Source organism: Silurus meridionalis, chromosome 25 (assembly GCF_014805685.1).
Source record: "Silurus meridionalis isolate SWU-2019-XX chromosome 25, ASM1480568v1, whole genome shotgun sequence".
Taxonomy (NCBI): Eukaryota; Metazoa; Chordata; class Actinopteri; order Siluriformes; family Siluridae; genus Silurus; species Silurus meridionalis.
In genome coordinates this window covers 15,224,707-15,252,108 of record NC_060908.1, presented here as the reverse complement: position 1 = coordinate 15,252,108, position 27,402 = coordinate 15,224,707, and the positions used below count along the sequence as shown (strand labels likewise).

The 27,402-nt window shown below is 37.6% G+C and overlaps 1 protein-coding gene across 6 annotated transcripts in view; it reads right to left on the bottom strand.

The window, feature by feature from the left end:
- Positions 1-2,244: 2,244 nt before the first annotated feature.
- Positions 2,245-27,402, bottom strand: part of lrch2 (leucine-rich repeats and calponin homology (CH) domain containing 2) — a 47,844-nt gene continuing 22,686 nt past the window's right edge. The window contains exons 11-22 of one of the 6 annotated variants that reach the window (XM_046839441.1): positions 24,285-24,389; positions 23,708-23,776; positions 21,421-21,480; positions 20,833-20,881; positions 20,016-20,054; positions 19,700-19,840; positions 17,296-17,343; positions 15,226-15,304; positions 12,979-13,091; positions 8,946-9,083; positions 7,713-7,790; positions 2,245-5,634 (exon numbers count right to left, since the gene is read on the bottom strand). In XM_046839441.1, coding sequence (XP_046695397.1) covers positions 5,515-5,634; positions 7,713-7,790; positions 8,946-9,083; positions 12,979-13,091; positions 15,226-15,304; positions 17,296-17,343; positions 19,700-19,840; positions 20,016-20,054; positions 20,833-20,881; positions 21,421-21,480; positions 23,708-23,776; positions 24,285-24,389 — 1,039 coding nt within the window. In that variant the 3' untranslated portion in view covers positions 2,245-5,514. The remainder of the gene's footprint in view (positions 5,635-7,712; positions 7,791-8,945; positions 9,084-12,978; positions 13,092-15,225; positions 15,305-17,295; positions 17,344-19,699; positions 19,841-20,015; positions 20,055-20,832; positions 20,882-21,420; positions 21,481-23,707; positions 23,777-24,284; positions 24,390-27,402) is intronic. The other 5 variants (XM_046839442.1, XM_046839444.1, XM_046839445.1 and 2 more) reach the window with 5 other exon arrangements.

Below are 27,402 nucleotides of genomic sequence, written 5' to 3'. Positions count from 1 at the left end.
CATGTGTCTGAACTGGTTAAGGGTTTGATGAGAATGAGATCTGAGGCTGTATTGTCTGTTCATGCTAAACTTTATACACATTTCACTCTAATGTATATCACATTCTAAATAATTTAATTATAGTCTTGACTTGACTATATTTCCATATATTCTTTTGCTTTAAGCTGCTACAAGTACTGCTTTGGAAATATTTGTGTATGCAAATGAACTTGGAGATATTCTACTTGGTACATCTATAGAAAAATGGATCATCTTGTAATATGTGCACAGCTAACGGACCGTCTCGTTTAGAAGTTTAAAAACTACAACAATAAAGTGTGTAGGCTCTACTGTATGTGTGCAGAGATTTACATGTCCTTCTTTGCTCTAAAGGGTTTCTTTTGGGTTTGGTAGTATTTCTTCCCACAGGCATGTTTGTAGGTGTGCTGATTAAGATAAATTGCCCCTGGGATGTGATTTCCACTTTAACCAGGATTGATGAATGAAATAAACTGAAGAGGAATGAAAGGCTTCCCAGACACATTGTGCCTAATATTAAATCTGCTGCAGCCAAATACAAAATACGGTACATAAATCTTATTGAATTGCAATCCAGAGCCGTCCTGTGCCCAATAATACTTTAGCTGTAATGACACTTTGAGTGTGTGGGACAATTTTAAAAGCTTTTCAATAATCGAATAGAAAAAAATGGAATATTAAAAATTCCTAAGACAGTTTTCAAGTACCAACAACTAGTTTTCTCATTATATTGAAATAATCTGCAGTAGGTGGCAGACCATGTCAAAACAAAAAAACTTGGGAATGCTTTTTGGGAAAAGATGAATGCAAGCCATGAACGATGACCATGAGAGATTTACATTTATGAGTCATGCATTTACTTTTGATTCATCTTCTGAATCTTTGAAATGTGTCAAGCATGAATCATGAATAAACATTGGCTGCTTATTTACCTCAGAGGACATGCACATTTTTAAAAGATTTTATTATGAAAAAAAAAAGAATTTCTCAGGACTGGAAATATAACCCTGAACATATCACACTTGTACATGGGCTGTTTGATTGCTAAAGTATTTTAAAAATTTTTGTTGTTTTGCAATTTCCTGTGTGATCACAATGTGTCATATTTCTATCTCTGTTAGTCATGTTTGGGATGTTCTTAGAGATAACCTGTCACTTATCACAGAAATGTGATACATGTGAGGAATGGAAGTGGGGATTAGGTACAGTAGACTGTACTGTGTAAGCGAGCCGAGCCATCCAAACTCATCATCGTCTTCCACAGAATATAAAAACTCTCCTTTCTAAACATCATTTTTACACAGTCATATGCACACTCACAGAACCAAGAGTATGTGACGCCCAATTTCGAAGGCATCGCTTTGTTTCTGGCGCCCAGTCACATCTGAAAGGTGAAATGTTTGATTTCATTATTAACGTCTGTGCTTTTTTTTTTTTTTTTTAACATTTTTTATCAGGGAACCATCATGAAGAAGTGGATTTTTGGGAATTCTTTGAAGCCTGTTATGTGGGTTTCAAGCACATAACCTATTAAATATGTTTATATTATTGACTTGTCAAATCAAATCTTATAGTTGGGATCTTTAGGATACAGTGGCATGATTTTTTTTGTTTAGTAGGATATGATGAAACACAATCAGGCACCTGGATTGTTCTATGTTCCTCTGTTCCTATGACCTCTGGATTTCCTTCCTTTTTCCTGAATATAATGCATTTCCCTTTTTCCAGGGAACTGGAAAGTCGTATTTCTTAAGAAATAATGAGGAAAGTGTAATCTGATATTAATAATAGACAGCAACAAAGTGTAATCTCTTTTGCTCATCAATTTTTTGCAAGATTTAATCCTTCAATTGCCCATGCAAAAATAAGATGTTTATACCTGAGATTTCAGCTGCATTGTTTTTTTTTTTTTTTTTTTAATAAATAAATCTGTTAAACTCATAATACAAACCTAATGTACACACATCCCTAATAGACCTACAAAAATGCTCTGCATATCCTCATGTTCTTTTGCATAAACAATAAGAAGACACTGTGTGAAGTACGAGGCACAGATGGGACGTCTTCGACATAAAGTGAGCTGAAGAAAGCCAGAAATATCAGAACTTAACATCGATCACACATTTAAAAACACATTTCAAATTAACATGCAAACACAACTGGAAAAGGCTGTTTTAATTGGAACTTTTTTCCTTTGTGACCTTTAAAGCCGTTCATTTATTTCCATGTTTATTTTTTTTTTAAGAAATGTTCTAATACTTTTATACAGAGTTTATACAGAAATGGCAAGTTGATCACAGAGGATCCAAGCATGCAAACAAAGTCATGTTTCATACAAAACATTTATCTACACACATCTTCACAGCAGTCTTGCTGTCATGACAAAAAAAAAGTGTGCACATTGACACCTGCTTTTTTACAGAATAATACAGATTTGCAAGGAAATTAATGTACTGCACATGCTTTATTTCCAAAAAAATGATCTGTGGTCTTAATCTGATGTAAGTCATGACTCACATGCTATAACAGTTCACAATTCATTAATGTGCAGTAATTTTATTTTTGCTTGGAAAAAAACAAAAAAAGTCAATGTGATTTAACAAAAGAGTTTGATTTAAGAAACTGTATGAGGAATGTTAGTGATTTGAAAAGAAACACGGCAGTCTATAGCTTTACATTTTGAGGGCAAAATATATCCCTCCTGGCACAAAAACTGCACTAATGCATTTGCATAATGCACCAACACCATAATCACCATTCAATGTTGCATTGCACAGATTATGTACAATCGATTATGTTATGTAAGAATGCTTGGGAACAATGATGGAGGAAGGACAAGAAAGACTTCCTTTTTGAAACATGGAGCTGGGAAAAAAAAGATTAACCAGTCATAGTAAAATAGTATCATGGGCTCATTGGCACCTTTGAAACACTGATCAACTAGTTCTCATATTAAGATGCAGCTGACTTGAATTTGATATCGATATTTATATAACCTTTCTTTTGTGTGTTGAACATTGTTTTTGTGAATATATAAAAGAAAGAGAGAGAGCGAGAGAGAGAGAGAGAGAGAAAGAGGGAGAAAGAAAGAATGAACGAAGAAAAGAAAGGAAAAGAAAAAACAGAGATGTGGAGTTAAGATATCCGATTTGACGCAAGTGCACTCATTCAGCGTGGGTGTGTTTTGGCTGGGAGGTGTTCGAGAACATGTTCTTTTATGAAGATTTTAGGATTTTATAACACGCTTTGTTGATGTCTCATTCCTGCTGCCGAACATTTCAACTTGGACAAAAAGAAAAATGGCAAAAAGGCAGAACGCACGCAACGGCTGGTAATAAACACATTGCAACCTGTGTTTAAATCAAACTGACAGACGCATGTCCAATACACTGTAACCCCAAGATTACCATTATAAGTATGAGGCATTGTGCACGTGACGGCTTCAACAAAGGAAGTGTCAATTTAATACATTAAAGTGCTTTGACTGAGTTGGTAGACTCCGTATATAAAACCGATATTAAGCTTAAACTTTTTCACTCCAGTATCTCTTTTTTCAATTGTCTTGTGTTGCATCCTGATACTACAATCCCAAAATTAGTTTTTTCTCATGAGTTTTAAAATTTAAAAAAGAATTTTCTGTCTTTTAATTCTTATATGTATATTTATTTATTTATTTTTTGCCAAAAAGGCATGAATGAACGTCTACTTATTTTCCATTTAGGTGGAAAGCCTGATAAAAGTTTTTATATGCGGGTTATAAAGAAACACCTCAGTCGTCGCAACATGTCAGCATTCAGAGGGGTTTTTGGGGGAGGCTAAACAAAATCAGTTTTCAAAAGACTAATCCTTGTCACGTTCTAATTAAGACTGATCCCACCTCACCTCCAGCCAAAGCATGATAATGAAACACCCCAGAATAGCAAATAAGGCATATTTCTGATGCTGTTTTTTTTTTAAGTCAGGGATGTTAAAAAAAACGTTGCATATAGAAAAATTATGAATAAATATACAATAAATACATAAATCATTTTTGGGCAGCTCTCTTTACAATTAGAACGTCAGGGATTGGTGCCAGTCACATCACCTGTCTATAACTACTTCATGTTCAGAGTACAGGACAGACACATGGAGAGCTCAGAGAAAAAGAAAAAAAAAACAGAAGACACAATTAGAATAATTAGTGAAATTAAAATAATGAAAATTAAGTAATGAGAAAAAAGTTAGGAATTTCTTAGAAACATACGACTCTGATTTGCTTCTTTCTTTAAAATCAGAATTGCTCACACAATGCAATGAATTGTACTGCGTTCCGTTTATGTTAATGCTTTGATTGCATTTATTATTATTTATAACCTAGAAATTATATTGAAGGTTCCAATGTTGTGTGTGTGCGAATATTTGCGTACTGTGCTTAACATTTACAAATCATCAAAAACTTAACCTGAAGCATGGCACGTTTCACCTAAAACTTAACTTTATGACTTTATACTAGACCCCGTGATACTATTCCCTGTGATAAAAAATGTCTTTTTTTGTAAATGTTGGTCCATCAGCCAGATCTTCTGTACATTCCACACTTCGTTTTCTGAGAAACACACTTATCATTGACCCTCCCTTCTTCTCTCCACGGCTTAAAATCAGTGTTCTTCATACAAGTGTACAAGAAATTTCTTCAAACGCTATTCCGATTGAGTGGATTTACTGGCTTCATGCAGGAGAAGGGCTTTCTTTTCATTTCCACTATGTGATAATGTCTGCCCATTGCTCCATATCAGCCAATCAGCTGTCTGAGATTTTCCAGGCCTTATCTTTATCTAGCAGAGATTGATGGGGACAAGAGATAGTGAGAGGTAGAAAGAGAGAAGTGAAGCTTCCATTCAGCTTTGTGAGACTGGCTATATATCAAGAAGTTTGTTGTATTGGGGTCTGTCAGATCAGGAAATCTTAAAAATAGTGATGACATTTTGCAAATAAATAGTGAAGTAGCCAGTATTCCCATAGGTAAATCTAAAACTCACAAGGCTTCTGTTAAGTATGCTGCCTGTGTTACACAGTGTTTGGTAAGTGGTTTTGGCTCGCCAGATGAGCATTTAGCAGCCAAAAACACAATAAAAGCCATTTCTGACCTTTTTTCGGATTTGTGCAACATTTGCAAAACAGTTGTATGGAGTCAGAGACAGACAGGACAAAATGCACTATCCTAGATGAGGTAGTCCTCAATAATAATCTGTCTACTCTCATTTTCTCTCCATCCCACTCTCTCTTTCTCTCTCCAGTCTCTTAGTAGCTTGTGATCCATTGGACTAAGGCTAGAAGGTTCCAGAACTTTCTGTTGTGTCTTCCAGCAAGAGTAGTTCGTTCTGCTCAGAGAAAGTTTTCCTATGTCCCGAGGATAAAGGAGGGCGTATAGCAGAGTGCTCAGAGGGACATAAGGCTGATGCTAGGGAATGCCCGGGTATCCTTATTTTTTTTGGGAGCTTTGTCCCACTTTGACTGCTACATGGTAGATGTCTGAGTTGGCTTGGTTGACGACAAATCCAGCAAGGCTTGAACGGTAATGCCGACTTTCACCAAACCTCGTTCCTCCAGGATGTGATGAGGCAAACACAGCTTGTCCTGCAGGAGGAAACACATTAAGGGTTGAGGCCTCTGTTCTTACATTCTAGAATTGTTTAAAAGGTCACCAAAATTGCATTTTAATGTAGTATTAGCCATCATATGCAGTGTACTGGAGTTAAGTGAATTTACCCATCCCCCACCACTTTGTAACCAAAAGTTATTGGGCAACCAGTTGCTCAGTTATTCCATGGAAGAAAGGAGGAATGCACTGGTATTTTTTAAAAACCCCAACAGACGGGCTGTTTTTTCCTACCAGTAAAGCATAAACAAGGTTTACCTATCAGAGGCTTTACCACAAGAAGTAGACCATTGGTAAGCCACACAAAAAGGTACAAAAATAAAAGTGTTAATATTCTGGAACAGTTGGGACAAAGAAACCTTTTTTTTACAGTGTGGATAAGGCAAAATAATAATTCATGTTCTGAAGCACATCATCTCATCTTATTCCTGGCAACAGAACTGGTTTCCTGAATCCACGATTCTGGATAACTTCTGAAGTATATAGGACTATATTATCTGCTTGAATACAGTCAAATGCTGTAACTCTCATCAGGTGATATTTTATAGACGAATGTCTAAATATTTATTTCATATAATAATAATGAATACATATCAATATCAAAACATTCATATGTATCATTTAGTACCTAGCTAATATACTATCGGTCCTCTAACTACCTCAGTTGTTAGCAGGACATCCTGTAAATCCTATACCTTGTGAGGTGGAGATCAGATTTGTTCCATTCACATCCTATAGATGCTCGACTGGATTGGAAATTCGGAAATTTGTAGGCCTTATATCGAGTTTGTGATTAAGTTAGACAACTTGCTGTTCTGATAAACCGACGGTTGCCAGGGCTGGTGAAATCGTTCTACCCAACAAAAAATACGGCATAGAAGAAGGTGGGATTTGTTTTGTTTTTTTCTTGTTTGTTGGTTTTCCACTTCATGATGCATTCAGTCGAGTGTACCAGACCAAACAATCAAGTTGCTAGAAGATTTTTACAGATACAGATTGTAGTACAGATTTTCAGTATACCAATTAAATTCACGCAAATGATCTTGTTCCTTAAATCATTCTTGTGGCGTAGTCCCCGATCCTCGTGACAAGAGGCCGGTGCAATGGAGTAATACCAAGGTCATGAACGCGGTGTACCTGGTCCAAAGTGATGTTTGGGTAGGTGCACATGCCGATTCTCCACCCAGGGTTTCCCAGCAGAACGTTGCCGGGAGCGTCATACTCTTCAGCAGCTTGCCTTCTTCCTATAGTGCAGCTGAATACCATCATTCCGCAGGGAAGCCATACAGTAAAACAGGACTCATAGATTCAAGATCCAACTCCAACATCTGCATGCCCACGTAGATGCTTTTGGTTTCGCAGGGACATAGTCTGTTGCTATGCAACCCCTTTCACACATTCCTTCCATAGCCATCTTTAAACATTTTCGTCCCACAATAACAATAGTGTTGGGGTTGGATGACTATTTTTGTTCATCTTCCTACTAGCGAGTGCTTTGTACATATGACAAATGGTTTAATTGTTATACTAAAACATCTGTACTAAGATCTGTAAAAATCTAGCAACTTTTCATTGTTTGGTCTGGTACACTTGGCTGAATGCGTCATGATGTGGAAAACCAAACAAACCCCTCCTTCCCCATGTCAAACTTTTGTTATGTAGAACCATTTCACCAGCCCTGACAACGATCTGTTTATCAGAACAGCAAGCCGTCTAACAGTACCATCATTTCAGCGCCTACAACGCGAATGTGGTTTTTTTTTTTTTATCACCGTCATTACGCACTCAGCAAAAAAAAAACTCTGTCCATTTTGCACGCTCACTTCAACCCTCACCCAGTACTGAAAAAGAAAGCTGCCAATACGTAGTTAAAATAATTACCCTGTTGCTATGTTTACAAACTGCTCCTGGGTGTGTAATTGCATCACGCAAACTGCCCTGTGATTCAAAACCATCCGAAATGTATTTAGACTCACACCCAATGTACCCTGATTAGGCTCCACCCCCAGTGATCACCTTGATTAGTATAAAGCACTTGCTGAAAGTTAATGCTTACCTGCGGCACGCCAAGCTTTTTACACGCGTCCAGAAAATTCTCAACATTCCGCCGGCACTTTGCCATACTCAGCTTTGGCTGTGGAGGGACACACATTTACAGTTAACCCATTTCATGTGATGGACTTTCAAAGTTTACGCCGGTGAAGCATTATTTTGTATTATGTAATAATAAATGGAGGGTGTAACTACTTTAGGGTTTGCACGCTCTTTACAGTGTGAGTTTGCTTACTTCATAATCTTTAGAAGAAGGGAGGTTCCTTGAGTTTTACAATTTTTTAAATAAGATTTTAGACACTGTGTTGTTAGTATTATTATGTGTAAGCACCAATTGAATTCTCTGTTTTAGCAGGTTTTACAAAGCATCAGTTCTCAGCATTTATAACAGGCCAAATAATAATGTTACTTTCCTTCTTCTGTATCAAAATACTGCCATATTTCCTTGCTTTTTTAAAGATGTCGTCATTCATACTGGGGATGTAGTGCGAGTTAATCCTCATGTGAGTAAGGAATGAAATATTTGCAGTATTTGCCAAATTTTTTTTGTGTTCAAGTGAAATCGACATTCTTTTAATGGTAAATAATGATTTCTGACCACACCTTTTTTTTGTGGATTTTGATTTTGACATCACTGACAGGCCCATAACAGATATGCTCAAGCCAGTTTTTACTGAAACTCGCATCGTAAATATTTAAAATCTCTCAATCCATTTTGCTCAATCCATGATAATGGCAAAAATATTTTGATGTCACAACAAAGGGATGTCAAGCAATGTTTTTTTAAGCATTGAAGTAATGAATGATCTACCAAATAATACTACAGCACCCTCGTTTGCGAGTAATTTAAATGTCATCACCCGTCACCAATCACTCCTCATTCCTCATTACACTTGTTTATTGTTTCTTTTGGATGAAATGCTGCCAGTTCTACATTATGGAAACCAAGCTAAAGTCTGAAGGTCGTTTCTTTGAGCACCGTGGTTTCCTAAGAATTTAGGATTTTCCTTTCCAAAAGTGAGACGCTTCAATACAAATGGATGTAGCATTAATGACATTACTGTTTGCATTGCCAGGCACTAATATGGTGTGCACTCTTGAGAAAATTGCACTAATTTACAATCTCCAAAACCCTACGACCCCATGAATGTCATCAGATGAAACTTAGTGCACTATGCTGCAGTTTTTACTGCCTTTATATGCAAATGCCTAGTAAGCTGTTAAGGTGGTCACTTACTACTGCTGGCGAGGGCACATGAATGCTGGACACGGAACGAGGTCGAATGTGATTGGCCAGATGGCACAGCACAACACCGTCCATCAAAGCAGCACCCACATCTTCGGGCAGCAAAACCTTCAACCTTGACTCCAGGTTCTGCAAAATCAAAAGTGGAAACACAGCCACACCCTCATAAAGAAGCTTTAGAAAAATCAAATTACACAGGATTAGGTGTCAACATCATATTAATTACCTCAACAGACATGAACCTTAGTTCTTTTTTTTTGCAGACACGTTTTACTTGTATTTGGTGGCCACTTCATTCAGACACCACTTGTTTAAATCCAATGATTTTCAGAAGAAAGTTTAAGCACCAAAATTAGATATTCAAGACTTCATAGGAAATGTGTGGTTTATGTTGCACTTTTGAAAAAAGTGTGTGTGGGGGAAATATGTATCTTAAAAACCAGTTGCAGATGTTTGTAGATTTCAAGCACAAGTTTTAGCTGGGGGGATTTCAGCAGCTTGTAGATATTACTGGTGTAATGTAGCACAGCTGTAAGTTGTCAGTATGACCATGAGCATTGCTAGGCTGTAGTTTAATTTGCTGTGTGTACTTGGCTCCCAAATCTTTCAAACGATTAAAAACTTTTTTAAAAACCATTGTATTTTGTACAATTCTCTAATTACAGAGCCTGCAATAACAAGCTGATTAATCTGGAGCATTTCCTCTGATAACAGACAGAATTGGGGGAAACATACTTCAGTAACCTTAAATACTTGTAATTATGGAGACATGTTCACAAGCATGCCATCTTATTGTACAGACATGCTTTCAAGACACCTGCATTTTATTTATTGCATTTCTACAGGATTACTTTAAAAGCACTTGATCTCAAAACGATCACCTCAAAAGGACCTCTATTGTTTATCCTGATTGATCCCAATATAGAAACCCCTGAAGATATGTAACAATCTACATAACAAGTAAAGGTTTTGCGATTTGTGGCTGTTGCACATTAAATCGAAAAACAAAAATAGAAAAAATATATCGTTCATTCATTACTATAGAAATTCGGGTTCCAATCTTAATACAAAGAGTAGGTCTTGAATCAGACGTCCCACATGAGACACAATCTATGATTGAGAAACTGAAATATGAAGAGGAATTCCAGAACAACACAAGTGTCTGCCTCCTTCCAAGAATGGGATTGCATATTACTGTATGTCAACAAATATACACTTGTTGTACAACTCATCAGTGGTCAATGTTCTGCTTATAAGGTACATTCTTTCATATGGATATTGTAATTATTGTAGCTCCCTCTGCAGAAATGCTCAGAATTCTCAGAGTCTTAAGTATAGCACATTAATGCTTATCTTAACCCCACTTTTTCTTCTTCTTTCGGCTTCTCCCATTAGGGGGCGCCACAGCGGATCATCCGTCTCCATACCTTCCCTGTTCTCTACATCTGCCTCTTACACACCAACTACCTGCATGTCTTACCTCACCACATCCATAAACCTCCTCCTTGGTCTTCCTCTTTTCCTCTTTCCTGGCGGCTCCATCCTCAGCATTCTCCTACTGATATACCCCATGTCCCTCATCTCTGCACATGTCCAAACCATCTCAATCTCGCCTCCCTCACCTTGTCTCCAAAACGTCCTACATGCGCTGTCCCTCTAATAAACTCATTTCTAATCCTGTCCATCGTCATCACTCCCAACGAACATCTCAACATCTTCAGCTCTGCTCCCTCCAGCTCCACCTCCTGGACCGACACTTAAAGAGTGCACTGACTTGTGCAACCCTAATGGCTGTGTTCTTATCTTAACACCACTAATGACAAGTTATCATGTCATCGTAGTGTTCATGTAAAAATGACTGTGCAGATTGTGCTACTAGGTATTTTGGCACTTCCTTTGCATGCATTCTGAAGCTGTCATTGCTTAATGTTAGATTACTTGGTAACAAAATGTTCAATTCTAATGACATGAAAAATTACACAATGAGCTGCTTACTAAAACCTGGCTAGACCAGGTTCAGCAACAAAGAACCAGCACCCACCCAGACACTCGGCTCAGATTCTCAGAATCGTTTGTAATCTTAGAATATGTGGCAGTAACTGTAGAAACTGGTGCATAAACTGCTCTACTTGCATTGTACTAATCCCCAATAGAAATGATGGATGAGTTTCCACCTGCTATATTACTCTCATTTCAGATGTTACCAACATTGATGATCGTAACCCCAGCAACTCGTATATATCGTTCTTCAATACTCTTCAATACTGAGACCATGCTACCGAACTTAAACATGTTATATCCAATTTAATTTAATCAGTGCAATTGCAGACACATTTTTTTATTTCTCTAACATGGCCTGGTTCTTTAAACATGCTGGTGGAGTCAAAAACAAGATGAAAAGTTTGACCCTTATAAATGCTACAGTACCGATAATTCTGGCAAAACAGACGTCTTGACAAACACCTAACGTACCTTGAAAAAATGAGATAAGAATTAAAATGTGAAAATATTAAGATCTAAGAATTGATAGTAAAGCAGACAAGAGAATTTGAATGCTTTGAAATTAATACTAGATGTCTTTACATAGTGTGCTGTTATAGTTTCCCTTCACTGGAACTAAGGGGTTCCAACTTGTTCCAGCAAGTGAATGCCAATGTGCACATGGAGTAAGGAAACCATATCATCTTACTTATATAACGTATCCAAAGTTCTGCTGCGAGTGTTTTTTTTACTGAATCGAAAAGAGCAAATAATATCATATTATTCCATTATAAATGATGCATATATGTACGCATTATATATTCTTTCTTAATCAAGCCAATCGGTAAAATTTCATGCAATGACCTATAAAGACAGGCTTGAAATACATGACTTTGTTGTATACACCAATCAGGCATAACTTTATGACCCCCTGTTTAATATTGTGTTGGTCCTAATTTTCTGCCAAAACAGTGCTGACCTGTCGAGGATCACCAGCATGAACTTCTTCAGCATTCTGAGCTACAGGAGCTCGTCTGTTGGATCGGACCACACAGACCACACCTTCGTCTCCCCCACGTGCATCAATGAGCCTTGGTCGTCTAAACAGTCGTCTAGACACCTCAACTTGTCGAACTCGCTCAAATCCTTACGCTGGCCCATCAACATCAACTTTGAGGACAAAATGTTCACTTACTGCCTAATAAATAAATCCACCCACTAACAGGTTCCATGATGAAGAGATAATCAGTGTGATTCACCTCACAGTTCATAATGTTAGAATGTCATTATGTTCTGCCTGTTTGGTGTATGTAAGTTACAGATATTGCAGGGTTATTTATTTAAATTTTTTCTTCTTATTCCGCTCATTTCTCAGGAGTAAATGAACGCAATGTGTGACTTGTGTGAAAATTACGGGAACATATTGATGCACAATCGACAAATGAGGACGTCTTCAGAAGCATTTAAGACTGATTTGCAATGGTGGCATCAATTGCTTGGTGTTTGTTAGAAGAAGAAAGGTCTTTTTTTTCTGCAGGCTAATAATGCGGTTCTCAATGAAGGACACCTGTGGGTTTTTTATGTGTCACACTGCATACAAATTGGACTTTTGTGGCATCAAGTCAGTCAAAATGTGTAAAGTAGATCAAGCAACAACTAGCAAGAGTGTTTTGACACGGACAAGAAAAATGGAATGGAGTTGGACAAGGTGTAAAACCTAATTCCCTCTAAGTGTTTCATGAATAGTTGTACAGGGCTACACACCAGTTTTTGTTTCTGGATTAGTGTAGACGTAACCTTTTTAAAAAATATTTTTTACAAATTCTTCATTTTGTATTTAAGAACTACTAACCCAGACCTGGAAATCACTCAAATCAAATTCCATACTTTTTCATACGTTTCTAAAATGCATAGGAACCCTGACTGGGGAACATCCTGTACTTGGCCATACTACAGCTCGAGGTGTGTGATATTTTTACTCCAGAGTGACGTCATGACAATGTCATGTTTTTAGCATGAAACGAACTGGACATTACAGCATTACCTGCCGCAAGTGCCCTATCTGCTCCATTTCCTCTCTGAGATGCTCCATCTTTCTCCTCATGGTGAAGCTTGGGTCCGACGAGCCGTACTCCTGACGACTGTTGCGGGAAAATGCTGCGAGGACGAAAGATAAATTGCAGTTAACATCATGAAATGTATTAAATGTCGGTAGAACGTTAGTACGGTCTTAGATAACTATGTGAGATTTGATCATTATGAAAGATTTGTTTATTACCCAGTGGTGATGCGCAGGCATTTCAGCACATTAATATTAAAATGAAAAATTGTAGTTTATATAATTCATGAAGGTAAAAGCTATTAAATGTTTAATAGGGAAAAAGTGAGAATGTGTTTATATTGTGGGTGCATACACACACCCACACGCACACAAACATGCAGAGACAGATTTACACACCATGTAACGATTTACAGCATGGCGTGATACTGGTGTAATATCAAACAGTAGCAGGTTTTATGTCAGAATAACATGTCAGATAAGAATATAAACTCATCAGCTCATAAAAAAAACAACAGATTTTACGATTCATGTAAATTAATTGAATGTACACACAACTAGATCCAGTGTAGCCAAATTCTTCAAATGTTTCAGTAGTATTAAAATAATAAGAATGTTCTTACAGTGTCATTATTTGACCTGTAACGTAGGAACGGATTAGTGCAGTACATCACATGTATCGTCAGCACCTCATAAAAAAAAAAAAAAAAATGCTGATGCAAACTGCTATGATTATTAAAATAAAAAAAAAACAGGAAAGAATCAATCATGTATGATATGTTGTATTTTGTGTAGAGTATTCTTTCGAATTTCTAAAATACGATAAGCGGGTTGATAATAGACAAAACAATAGGTGACCTCTGAACCACTGCTTCTGTAAACAAATGGCACAGTGCCAGAGATGCTATTCTCTTTCACAAGGTCATTATGAGCAGCTCTGATATTGTGCCCATCTATTTATTTCTAGAAGGGAGTTCCATGGAACTTCTCAGACGGGTTTCTATATAAATAAATAAATAAATAATGTTGTTTTTTATGTAATTTACCTGCTTCTAAAGAAAACCCAAACCCTTCACATAAAATAATAATAAATTGCCCATACTAGTCAAGACTAGGATTATGATATATTTCTTGGAAACATCGTTATTCATCAACGATCAAAATAAAATGTGATGTGGTTGCCTCTGCACCTCCTTTGTTGCTGGATTCTTCTAAAATGACATGCAACAGCTGAGCAGACTGCAGCAAAATGAGTTTCTTGTTACTTTCTTGAAACACACACACACACACACACACACACACACACACACGCAGACACACACATGCATGTCCACATACATTTGACCGAAACATGTACACTATGTTGCCAAATGTTTGTGGACACCTGGTCATAGGTCTGGTATGTGCTTTTTGAGCATCGGATTTCACATTTAGTCCTAATTATAATTCCCTCCACTCTTCTGGGAAGATGTTCCTCTAGATGTTGGAGTGTGCATGTGGACATTTGTGTTTATCAGCCACAAGGGTGTTAGTAAAGTCGAGTACTGATGCAGGTGAGGAGGTGGTGGTGTAGTCAGTCTTCACATTCATCCCATAGGTGTTTAATAGTGTTTATAGCTCTATAGCAGGCCATTCAAGATGTTCCTCTCCAAACCATATGCACAGGGGCATTGCCATGCTGGTTTGGGTTTCCGAGTTTAAGTCCAAAAACATCCTGTACAATTGCGTGCCTACAGCATGGTGGTAACAGATTGCAGGAGAACCACATATGGCAGGAAAGGTCAGGTGTCCCAATACTTTTGTGTATATAGTATATGTACAGTTCAATATCTACTTTTATAATTAATTTTATATTATGTATCACATATTTATGGCTGGTGGTTGGAGCTCTTATTAAAAATAAACTGCAATTTTTATTTTATTTTTTACCTGTTGTCTCTAAGCCCATATCTACCCATAACGTCAGTGTTCCGAGTCCGAAACAGTAAATGATAAATACTAATAAAATTAAAATACCTTCTTTGTTTTTTCCGTGACTTTTGGAGCGTGCATATTTATCATGTGTGAAGAGACACAGAGTAGCTGAAAATCTGGCATTATTATATCATGACAAATAAGGAAATGTCATTCATGTTCAGTGTAACGGGACCCTAAAAGCCTTTCGTGCCAGACAGGTGTCGTTGATGCGTGATGTGTGCTCTCACGTCTGACAAACATCAGAAACATACAAACCTAGACAGACTATACCTGATCTTGGCTTCAAACCAAAGACAGTCAATGTTGTGCTGAAGTCTGTGGAATGCATTCCTTCCTACAACAAGCAAAGCATTACAGAACTTACACGTGAAATAAACCCAGCCTTGTCTCTCATTCTAAACAATCACAGTGACTTGCACACATTTACAATTCAAACTTCAAGCAAACACAACAATACAAATGTAATATAAACTAAACATCTACAATCTTTGAAGCTTTTCCAGAAAGAAAATTCAATTCTGCACATCCTTGGGCACTGTGTTACCTTTAAAGATTCACTAAATAATACATTGTAAAAATGTTAACGATATTATATCGCTAGGAGTCGTGTTTGTTCTTTATGTGATGTCATTCTTTTAGTTGAAGTGTTGATTTATGAACAGTTGCTAATCATCCGAATTACCTAGCAGGTTATTACATCTTTTGAGTGCAATATAAAGGAAAATAATTGTAATTTTTTTGGTCAAAGATACATAATAGAATGCTAAAAATTTCCTGGGGTCAGAAGCTGATACAACGCCCCTAAAGCAGAGAGGGTTAAGCGCCTTGCTCAAGGGCCTAACAGTTGCAGCTTGTTAGTACAGGGGCTTAAACCCTCAGACCTTCTGATCAGTAACCCAAAGCCTTAACCACTGAGCTCCCAGTATTGTGTGTTTTATCTGCTTGTGTTTTCAGCAATTAACCTAATATTTGGGATGCAAAAAATAAACCTGGTGAAGACAGCAAAGTGCAAATTTGTCCAAAATTCCAGCAGAATTGACGTGTCATTTTTACAAATATACCACAGTAGTTTTACAATCTCAACTACTTCCTAAATCAGGAATTTTATCAGTCATTCCAGCTACTAATCATACTAGAACTGAAACAATTTCCTGAATAATTCGAATACAAAAAATGTTTTGAGGCAAATTATTTGACTCGATGCGTCGCTTAGTCAATTTAACTATACATGTTTCCCCACGGACCATTATAACTGACGCACCACCCACTAAACTCTGGAGCGCTCTGGACAGGGAACACACAATACGCTGCAGAATGAATAATGGAGGATCGGGGAGAAAACAGCAAGGTGGCGATTTTTATTATGTTGTATTATATTTCTTATATATTATATAATATACTATTTTATATATATATATATATATATATATATATATATATATATATATATATATATATATATATATATATATATATTTATTTATTTTATGTAATATGGCAATTAAATGCACTAAATTGGTTTAGTTTTCACAGATTGCAATAAAAAATGTTAATTCTTCTAAAAAAGAAACAAAGTTCATGTTCGTTCTAAGAGACCGGTCTTATTTTCTCTTATATATTTAATATCTTTATTAAAGAAAAAAATGATTACTCGATTAATTGATGGAATAACCAGTAGAATACTCGATTACTTTTGTAGTGTTTTACAGGAACTTTCAATTAAAATTCACTTTCTTGTATCAGCACTTCGTAACAGTCACTGGTGAAGTTGTAACTAATATTTTGACTTTTTTGCGATCGTATGTCAAGCTGCAGTCATTTTCTTATTCACTTAAATAGAAAATAAGAGAAGGTGGTGCTCAGTATGCTGGGGATTAAAAAAAGACTTGCAAATGAATAAAAGAATGTGCTGTTATTGGAGAATAGACAGGAACTTGTCAATCATCATTACTCGTGTTGTGTATTCACCTTCAAGGAATTAAACCTTGGTGATTTTTTTTGTTAAAACCAATCACCTTTTAACTTTCACCATAAGATATGCTTAGTGATCTTTAGGCATGGTATGTTGTTTTCAGTGCGTGTCAGATGTCCTGTCATCAGATGTATTGATTTGATCTTAAATGATGAATGTTATGAAATGGATGTATGCCACAGAGTACATCATCTCAAATGTGAAAACAGATAATGCTTCTTTTAAAACAAGCCTATGTGTTTGTAAAATCCAGCCAACAGTTTGAAAAAGAACACACACACACACACACACACACACACACACACACACACACACACACACACACACACACACACACACACACACAGGCTCACCTCACAGTCATTTTCGGTGGAGTTTCTTCGCACACTTTGGCACTTGTACTACAAAAGAGAATGAGGAAGGATAAGAAGAAGTACAATCATTTAATGTAAAATTTAAATGACCTAAACTCAAAACTAGCTGCAACATGTTTATGTTCACATTAAAAATCAAGTCAAGTCAAGTTTATTTCTATAGCGCTTTTCACAACAGACATTGTCTCAAAGCAGCTTTACAGAAATCAACAGTTTAGGTGAACGGTGTGCATTTATCTCTGATGAGCAGCCGTGGCGACTGTGGCAAGGAAAAACTCCCTTAGATGGTATGAGGAAAAAACCTTGAGAGGAACCAGACTCAAAAGGGGAACCCATCCACATTCGGGTGACATCAAGAGTGTGATCATAAATCTTTTAACAAAAACCTTAATAGATAATAAATAAGGATTAATTTCGATTTGCGTTAATGGCTGTTTACATGCACGATTTAAAAACATGGACAATTACCGAAGTCGCTTATTTGCTGCAGGCATGTAAGCAGCATTGTTCTAGACAATGGCAGAAAACCGTGTAATGCCCACTTAAAGAAAATTTGTGGTTAAAAACTTTGATGAATAGAAGATGATAGCTAATAATTTTTTTAATGGCTCTTTAAAAACAGGTTTGAAAGTTTGAAAGAAAAGTCTGATATGCGCTACTTGTTACACCACAAATCAGGGACTATAGAATAACTACAGATAAATACATGTTATATTTTATAAGTTTACAGAGAGATGAAAAAAAGATGTTGTAGAGACAAAGTTGGAATGTCACGCTGTCTGCTAATGATAATGCTACCAGCGTGGAATACCAACTTCTAAATCAGCATGTCATCTACTGTTGCTGCAACTCCTGCAGAACCTCACAGCAAAGCACGTCTGGTTATCTGATGACCTCTGGAATAAAATCAGCAGAAAGTCTAAGAACTGTGATTGTCAGACTACAGTCCGCACTATATCTTCAACTTGATCAAACCTGTCGGGAGACTGTTAGGAATCTATTCCTAATATTGCACTTTATGTGGCGAGGACACTTACTAATCCTTAGCCCTGTGTTTTTCTGTATTGTGTGATTGTTGTATTATGTAGCACAAGGGTTCATGAGTAACGCTGGTTTATTTCACGGTGTAATGTCAGCTATATATGGTTGAAATGGCAATAAAAGCTTCTTGACTTGACTTCCCTTGACTATTCACTGAACATTTTATTAGCCTTGGGGCCAAGTGGTCTGTTTTGGGTGTGTTGGGAAATCCAATCTAATCCATTCAAATCTCTCTTTTGTGTCTTTCTGAAATGCAGTTTATTTATAGAATAAAAACCTTAGACAGATTTCCAGCAATCCACATTACAGTAACTTAACTGACAATAGATGGAAAACATTTTAGCTCCCACAGTCATTAGATCTTTCATCAATCAAGCTTCTGAGAGGAAAGTACACCACGTCAATCAAAATGATTTATAAAGGAATCACAAAGCATTGAAAGACATACAACATCAACATGCCTGCTGATGATTGACAAGTTATGTGTATAGAGTAAGTGTAGGGTGAATCGGATTACAGATCATATGGGCAAACTGTGTTTCTGTCATAATAAACATGAAATAACAATGTTTAGTCTTTAAAGGTGATAAGTTGCACGACTGCCACTGCTTTTAAACCATTGAAATCCCATTTCCTTTAATGGTTATATGGTTGTTTTTATTATTTAAATGGTTGTTACTGGTAAATGGTAGTCTACGTAAAAATGTAAAAGAAAAAATAGCTAATAAATTGCTCAATATATGAAAGATCTCGAGTATTAAAATAAATAAATAAATTAAAAAAGAAAAACAGGTAACTGCCTGGTCCTGTAATTTCATGCTTAAGCTGCTTCTTCTTTCACTTCTACACACCTGCTGGATAGTGCAACTTGGATACGGTTCTAACGCTGATGCCAGACTGATGATGAGAAATGTTAAAACGATGTTTTCCCATATCACATGACAGATTAATCTGTGTTGCTTAACAAGAAGTGTTTTCCGTTCTGGATTTTGCAGTGGTTTTAGGACAACTTCAAGTAAACCGTGCATCAGTTGTCAGATTAGTGTCCAACTTATGTCCTGAATAGAGTTTAGCTTGGAAGACAACATAAATAAGCTGCCCAGACAACCACCTTTCACTTTGATAGCAACCCAAATATTCCACTAAAATGATTCTACATGTGTTTTTATTTTTTACTGATTCCCAATACATGTATGATTGATAGATATGCAACACACACCACAACACACTGCAAACAGCTCCCTTAGACGTCTAGTTTGAACTTTTTAAGGCAGAAATGCAAAGGATTTTGTGTGTGTGTGTGTGTGTGTGTGTGTGTGTGTGTGTGTGTATGTATGTGTACCTTGAGGTAGTCCTTCCTCAGGTATTTGTTTCGCCTCCGCTCTTCATTCTGGTTTAGTATGGGAGGAAGCTCTGGCCATTTGGGCTCGCTGTCACCGTTCTCAGATTTCAGACTCCCATCAAACGAGCAGGATAAAGAAGGCTATAAAGAAAAAAGACAGCATCGTCAGTCACACTTAACCAAAACAGGGATTTCAAAAAATAGTTTTCTTTTGTTTGAAAATGATTACGAAATCATAAGAAGAAAAACGGTTCTTGGTTTTAATGGCTATGATAAAAAAAAATAATGGCTACAATAATGATGATGATGATGAGACCTCAGAAAAAGCTGTGTCTTCATCTGTGAGGTGGCCGTCCTTCCGAAAAAGACACACGGACAAACAAAAGGAGAAAAGAATCAAACATTGAATGTGAGAGATGGAATTGGGGTATGATGACATTTTCTGAAAAAAAAAATTAAACAAAACACCACTGTTCAGATTCGAGCAACAAATGGTAGGAAGGTTTATGGGAAAGTAAAAAAAAAAACTGCTGGATGATTCGCAGAAAGTTGACATTAAAGAGTTTCAAGGAAATGTGCACTGAAATGTGATAAAGATGTGAGAGCTGCAAGGCAAAGCGTGTAAGCTGAGCAAAGCATGCAGCCAAACTGTAGCAGGGCATGAGAAAGCTTTTCCAGTGACTGGAGCTACACCAACATACACCCTAATCATAACCACCGTCCTCTTATCTGTTCTTAATCAGCTTATCAGCAATAGGAGGAATGTTTTGGAACTTAAAAGATAACTGCTGATATCCATTTGCACCTACTGACCTAAGTTTTATTCGGATCAAATATTTAGGTATTTTATTTGAATATTGAAATTTTGTGTGTTATGTAAATTTGATGTAAATATCACACTGTTGGCCCACTTGCAGTAGGTCATGTTGTTAAATGATACCCATTTGATTAAATGCATCTTTGATTTTTTTGGTTAAAATGGGTTTTTTTTTTTATACCTTTGCAATAAATATACAGTAATGTGCACCAGAATCCCAAATTTTGCGCAGAACAGCCCCAGAACCTAATCTATGCTCTTGCAATGTTGATCAATGAGGCTCATGTGTTTGTGTGTGTGTGTGTGTGTTTGCTACCTGTCCACAGGTTGCTGAAGATGTACTGGTTCCCTCATCCAGTGATGCACTGCAAGAAAAATAGCAGAAAGGGTGCATTTGGTGTAGTAATGGATCAGCGCTTACAAATGAGCCAATGAACCTACAATTCCTGTAATGTAACAGGCAATCGAACAAAGTATGCTTTTGTGTGTATTTTCTTATCAGAATCGTCAGATTTTTATCACAGTTACTAAGAATCTTGCCATACCCAGGCCACTCACGTACCCGGCTCTGTTGCCGGGAAGCCCACTGGGGTTTTAAAAAAAACGTGCAGCCAGGTGTGTCAAGGTTTGTGTTTTAATATGTTTATACATGTACAGGAACTAAATGTTTTTTTAGGTATATACAAATTATGTCTGCCTTCATGAGAAACAGTGTCAGGTTTATCTACTATACAAAGATGTCCGTTACACACAACTTACTCTTTCTATGATGAGTCACTAGGGGCGGATCTTAATGCTCATCAGAGATAATCAAGAGAAAAATCATAAGAGCTTGCAGACTAATCTATGTGTGTGTGTGTGTGTGTGTGTGTGTGTGTGTTTGTGTGTGTGTGTGTGTGAATACCTCCTAAAGGTTTGTGATGGAGATCTCTGCTTGCTGCTTCCACCGGAATGACTAAGAAATCTGTTGGACAAGAACACAACTTAATGATGGAAACACACGCACATTCACACAGCCATGATACTATACAAACACACACACACACACACACACACACACACACACACACACACACACATGCACATGAACAATAATGCAAAAAAATGAATGAAATGAACATTTGTTAATGCCTTTAGTATAACTGCATCAGCCACAACCGTGTGTGTATCTGTAGAGAGTATTATAGAATAGAGCAGGTTTGCACACGTGTGCTATTAATCTTCAGCGGTCCAAGCACACACTCAGCCATCCTATACAATATCCAATGCAGGTGTGTAAACATGTTTTCACAAGCTAGACTTTTCTTTAAATACCTCTGCGTCTATGGTTATGTGCAAACGCAGGAAAGATGTGCGTCTGGGTGGACAGGCACTGTGTTTACACTGTTTCTAACATCTGCTCCGTTCACTGAAGTCAGGTCAGAAGACCTGGGAAGTCAGAGTTCCAGTTCATCCCAAAGGTGTTCAGTGGGGTTAAGGTCAGGTCTCTGTGTTAGTGTAGGCCTCTTGAACTCTTGCACCACTTGGTAACCTTGTTTTTTTTTTCATTGTCATGTTGGAACAGATTCAGACTTTTTAGTTCCAGGGAAAGGAAATCGTAATATTTTAGAATACCAAAACATGTCGGACAAAAACACACTGTCAGGTGTCCTTTTGGCCTTGTTGTGTGCTTGTGGATCTTGTATATCCCAGCTTGTAAGGAAGTTAAGGAACAGAGTGTATGGTTAGCCATGATATAGCAAGTTGGCTCAGATAAGCTCAAGGCTCATTGGTAGCAGCATGGGAGTGCAGGGGCTTGAAGCCCTGACCTTCTGATCCCTAATCCAGAGCCATTCAGAAACCACACTATATTTGTATACACCACACTGTAATCCAATTCAGCTGTTGCCACAAGTATTTATTTTAATGTGAAGCTGACAAACAAATAATACACAGGGTTTAACAATGTTCTGATCATTTCAAAGCTGATTTGTTTGAGTGGAGACGAGGAATCACGGTGTGATGCGGCTTCAAAACCTCCGTGGTGCACCGACTAGCTAACGTACTACAACTTCTGAGGACGTAACAATGCCGTGAATTTCAAGCGCTCTCTGGAGATGCATACAAAACAGATGATATAAACAGCTGTCCGGCCGTTCCGGTTAGAAAGAGAAACAGTTAGAAGAACGTGTGAAAAGAGCATAAAAACAAGCGTTTGTTCATCACTTCCTTTCTGGTTCTTTATAACGTAACGGTTACACCGATCTGCACAATAGGGTTATCATTATATTAAGCAATCCCATGTCTTAAAACACTTGGGCTGCATTCCAAAACCTGCCAAACCATCACCATATGTGACAAAGCCTTGAATCCTACCTGAGAATATGCACGTACCTTACAGCCATCGTGAGAACGCTTGTTATGAAATATCCTTCAACAAGACTCTTTTAATTGCAGCTTTCATGAAGTACCAGTCATTATTGCTGCTTCTCCTGCACCAGGAGTTATTTTTATAACTCACATTGGGTGTTATGAAACTTTTCAACAAGACTGATCACCTATGCATTGCAGGTCATTAAGGTTATTATATTGAAATCACATGGTGGGGTTTTTTAGCATAGCAGTGTAACTGGCAACCAAGCTGCCACTCCTGGGCCCCTGAGCAAGGCCCTTAACACCATAGCTGCTCAGTTGCATAAATGAGATAAATAAATGCTGCTTTGGATAGTGGGTGTGTGTGTGGGTGTGTGAGAGATTGTATCAGCCACATCTGTGTAGATTAAAAAAAATGTTATTATTTTCCAACAGCTGCCATTCTTGTGCAACGTTCCATGTCCATACCCACCCATCCTTTATATGTGGTGTAAATCACACTCATGAACTTTGGTTTTCTTTTTTGCCTGTTAGGCCGTGTGGATATGGGTAGCTGCAATCACACAAAGGGCACATTCAAGCATTTGAGTGGATACACCTAGACACACTTACACACCAACACATACGCACACTATGACAAACTGGGGAAATATAAACATAAACGCCTACTCTGACATCCAAAAACGTGAGCATTCCCACACATACACTCATGCAGGTATGTACATGTGCAAGTCCACACACAGGACGTCACAAGCAAACGCACACACACACACACACACACACAAACAAACCAGATGCAAACACGTGTACATGGGTAGATTCCCTCTCTCTTTCTCTACCTGTGTGTTCTCCCTGCCGCCCTCCTTCGGTGGATGAGGCTTTCTGCTCTACAAATTAAGGATCGCCTCCTGAGGTTATGTGATATGTGTGATGACCGAGCATGTCCGAGCATTGGGGTGCAGGAGCGAGGAAAAGGGTGAAGATGAGGCAGGAACGATGAAAGGGGAGAGAAGAGGAGAGGAAAGCATGTAACATTTGTTAGTAAAGGAATGTAAGAGGGAGGAGAGAAGCGTGACTTCTCAGTGTGAGTTGAAGTTGCTATGTATGTGATTTCAAAGACATGTGGCATCAGTTTATCCACATAGTGTCAATGCTCTGGGAAGGACACGAGACAGAAAGCTGAGCTCAGACTGGAAAAGCTTCAAAGTCAAAAAGTACTGTACAAGGTGCAAAGGTGGTTGTTATTTTGATGATCTGATAGAAACACAGACTAGACCTTCATGAAGATAGTGACTCTTTAATTATAATGTTTCCTAGTGGGGGAAAAACCCTGAAAGCAAAATGATGTAATCTATAAAGGAAAAAGGAAACAGGATGTGAACCATCCAAATGGGTTTTTGCGCATGTGTGTTCCACCTGTTCTGTTGCTCTTGCTGCAGCAGTTGCACCGCAATCTTCCTAAGATCCAAAACTTCCTTCAGCTCATCATCTTCTTCCTCTGCGAGCTGCTCTTTCTCTGAGCTTAAAGAGAGAGAGAGAGAGAGAGAGAGAGAGAGAGAGAGAGAGAGAGAGAGAGAATGATGGCATCTATTAATACATTCACTTTATTTCCACCCCATCCACATTTCTGAACATTACACAGAGGCCCTGTAGACTGAGCTTCTACACAGTATACCTCAATACTACTGAGTGTGCACAGACAAAACCTTTTTTTTCCCCTCCATCATTTCTTCAGAAAGTGACTCAAAAAAATAATTATGTTGGTTGTAAGGCATGATGCAAATCTCAAAAGAAACACAATGTAAAACCCATTGGTGAATGTTTATCTACAGTCAATGGCACTCCACCTTTTTTCCCAAGAAGCTTCGCCATTTTCTGGGCAACGTCCGTGACATGCGCACGACTCTCTGGACCTTAGGGCGTACGATTTGGTGACACAAGAACGAAAGTGCGACTTGATGTTTTCCTTGCGGTAAATATTTTTGGTTACGGGACTTCATGGAACTTTTCCATGGTAATTTTAAAAAAACCTCATGGGTGGCATCCTCATTTCCTGGTGGCCCTCGCCCTCGCTTCTTTGGAATATATAATAGTGGCTCGTTTTCGAATTACGAGCCGGAACATGTGGCACAGCAAGAACATCGACGGACTCGTGAATCGCAATCTGAAAATGGGGGTAATTTTCAAAAGGATCCTTTTATGTATCCGTTGTTTTATCGTGAATGTTTAAATGTACTCGCTGGATTCTGAGAAACAGCTTTATTCTTATATCTTAAAGCTTCAAATCTAGTCAGTATGTCTGTTTTTTTTTTATGTGAACATCACGTGTAAAATAAAAAAATCCACATGCAATACACATTTGTTTGTGATCCTAGAATTATGGGGGACAGATTACCGCAATGGCATGAATAAATTACTTGGGAATTCAAGTTTATGTCATTTTTAGTAATCTTATGAGCAGTGCACTGTTTCCAGACTCTCACTGGCTCCAATCCCAAATAGTCTCAAAGATTCTCTTTTACACACAGCACAGTATAATACACAGTAGGCTTACTGGTGGTTCTATTTTGTGTATTGTGTATTTTTCCTGTCTTGTGTCTTCTGTGCAGTGTTTGCACCAGGATGCACAAGATGCACTTCATGTTGTCCTTAGCTCTGTGTTGTTCTGTTATGTAGCTTTATGTTGTTTAATGTAGCACCAGGTTTCTGGAGGAACATTGTCTAATTTCACTGTGTACTGCGTCAGATATATATATAGTTGAAATGACAATAAAAGCTTGACTTGAGATGTTGCCTCATGAGTACCTGAATTCTGGTCTCTAAAAAATGATCAGGAATTCTGGGCAACACTCTACATTAAAGGTCAAAACTGAGGTTTATTAGACTGTAATAACCCATTAATGTGTTCTTAAGCACACTTATCGCTGTCTAACTTAAGATACTGACTATTAAGTGGTTGATATTCATATATAAATAAACAAAATGGAAATGTTAAATATTACCCTAATGATAAGTTACCGTCTACACTATATATTATGCCTCATTGCTGCATTTTAGCTCCATCACTCAGTCCTAAATGGAACACCATCCTTGGGACTTCCTGGCTATTTACCATCATCTTTAAATAGCCCACTGTCCTTATGGGCTAAAATAAAGCTCAGGATTGTGCAATAAATGAGACTGAGGATCGGTTAAACATGCTTCCAGACGATCTGGGCTCAAACACGCATCTGTCCAATAGGTGCTTTAGTCATTTTTTTTTATATGCGTTGGGTTTATTTCGTTTTTTTTTTCTTCCTGTCAAACTTCTGTAACAGCATAATAAACCTGGGCTGAGTTTTCCAGGGTGTGGTCTTTCTGCTCCTTGAAAAGGATTATGTTCGCTAATGCTAATTAAAAGGCGAAAAAAAATCCAAAGCAGTCAATATCATGCAAGTAAACTGGAACTCTATTAATCATGAGAAATGCCGAGAATGAAATGAGCCCTGAGGAGCAATTTAGAAATGCAAAGTGTCCAATGGTAGACACATTTTCCTTCTCCTTTTAGCTTGTTTGGTTTTTTTTATCCTTCTCACACCTAAAGTCTTGGTACCTCAGTTACCTAACATGTCTTGGCTATTCTTTGTTTTAAAGGAAATCCTTTTTCAATCCTTTAATTATGCTGACTCCATGCAGAAAATACACACAAACTTCATTGTGAGAGTGTGTGTGTGTGTGTATGTGTGTATATATGTTCACGTTGCCTGAGGTAACTAACTTCTTGAAGCCAAATGTAGATTTTCCAGGTAAATGGAAGAGTAACTTTTCTTAAGAAGAATGACTCATGCTTTCTGATTTGACCTGTCTATGCACGTCTTTCTCTCTCTCTGTCTCTGTCTCTCTCTCTCTCTCTCTTACTCTCCCACACACACACACACACACACACACACACACACACACACACACACAACCATGCATTCTCATGCAAACGTTTCTTTTCTATCATACACACGCCTATTTTTTTGTTTTGTATCTACTTCGTGTTTACGTGTTCCTAGATCTGAAAATAATGTTTAATTTTTGAATGCGTGCATGCATGGCAGCAATGTCAAAAACTAAATCAGAGAGAAGGAATATATTTGCCTTACGAGCCAACTCACACATCCGCCTGGAAATCTGAATCATATCATAAAAACAATCAGTGTCTGTAAATAATAATAAAAAAAAAAACATTTCTCTCATTGCGTTTCACATTGCTGCATCAGTCTGATCTTTAATTAAAGTTAAAATAAAGGGTGTGTGTGTGTGTGTGTGTGTGTGTGTGTGTGTGTGTCAATGTGATCTCACTAGCAGCAACAGGATTTCATTTCAGAACCATTCCACTAATTGGGGCGCAAAATATTACAAAACTACATATTTTCCTAGATTTCACAATTACCTCTGCGAAAGGTTTCACCAGATGAAAATCTCGTTTCAAGCGTCCTTGTTACGCACATACAAAATTAATGAATGGCTTTTTGTTTTGCTGCCAATGTGCAGTTTGGGTGATAGCAGG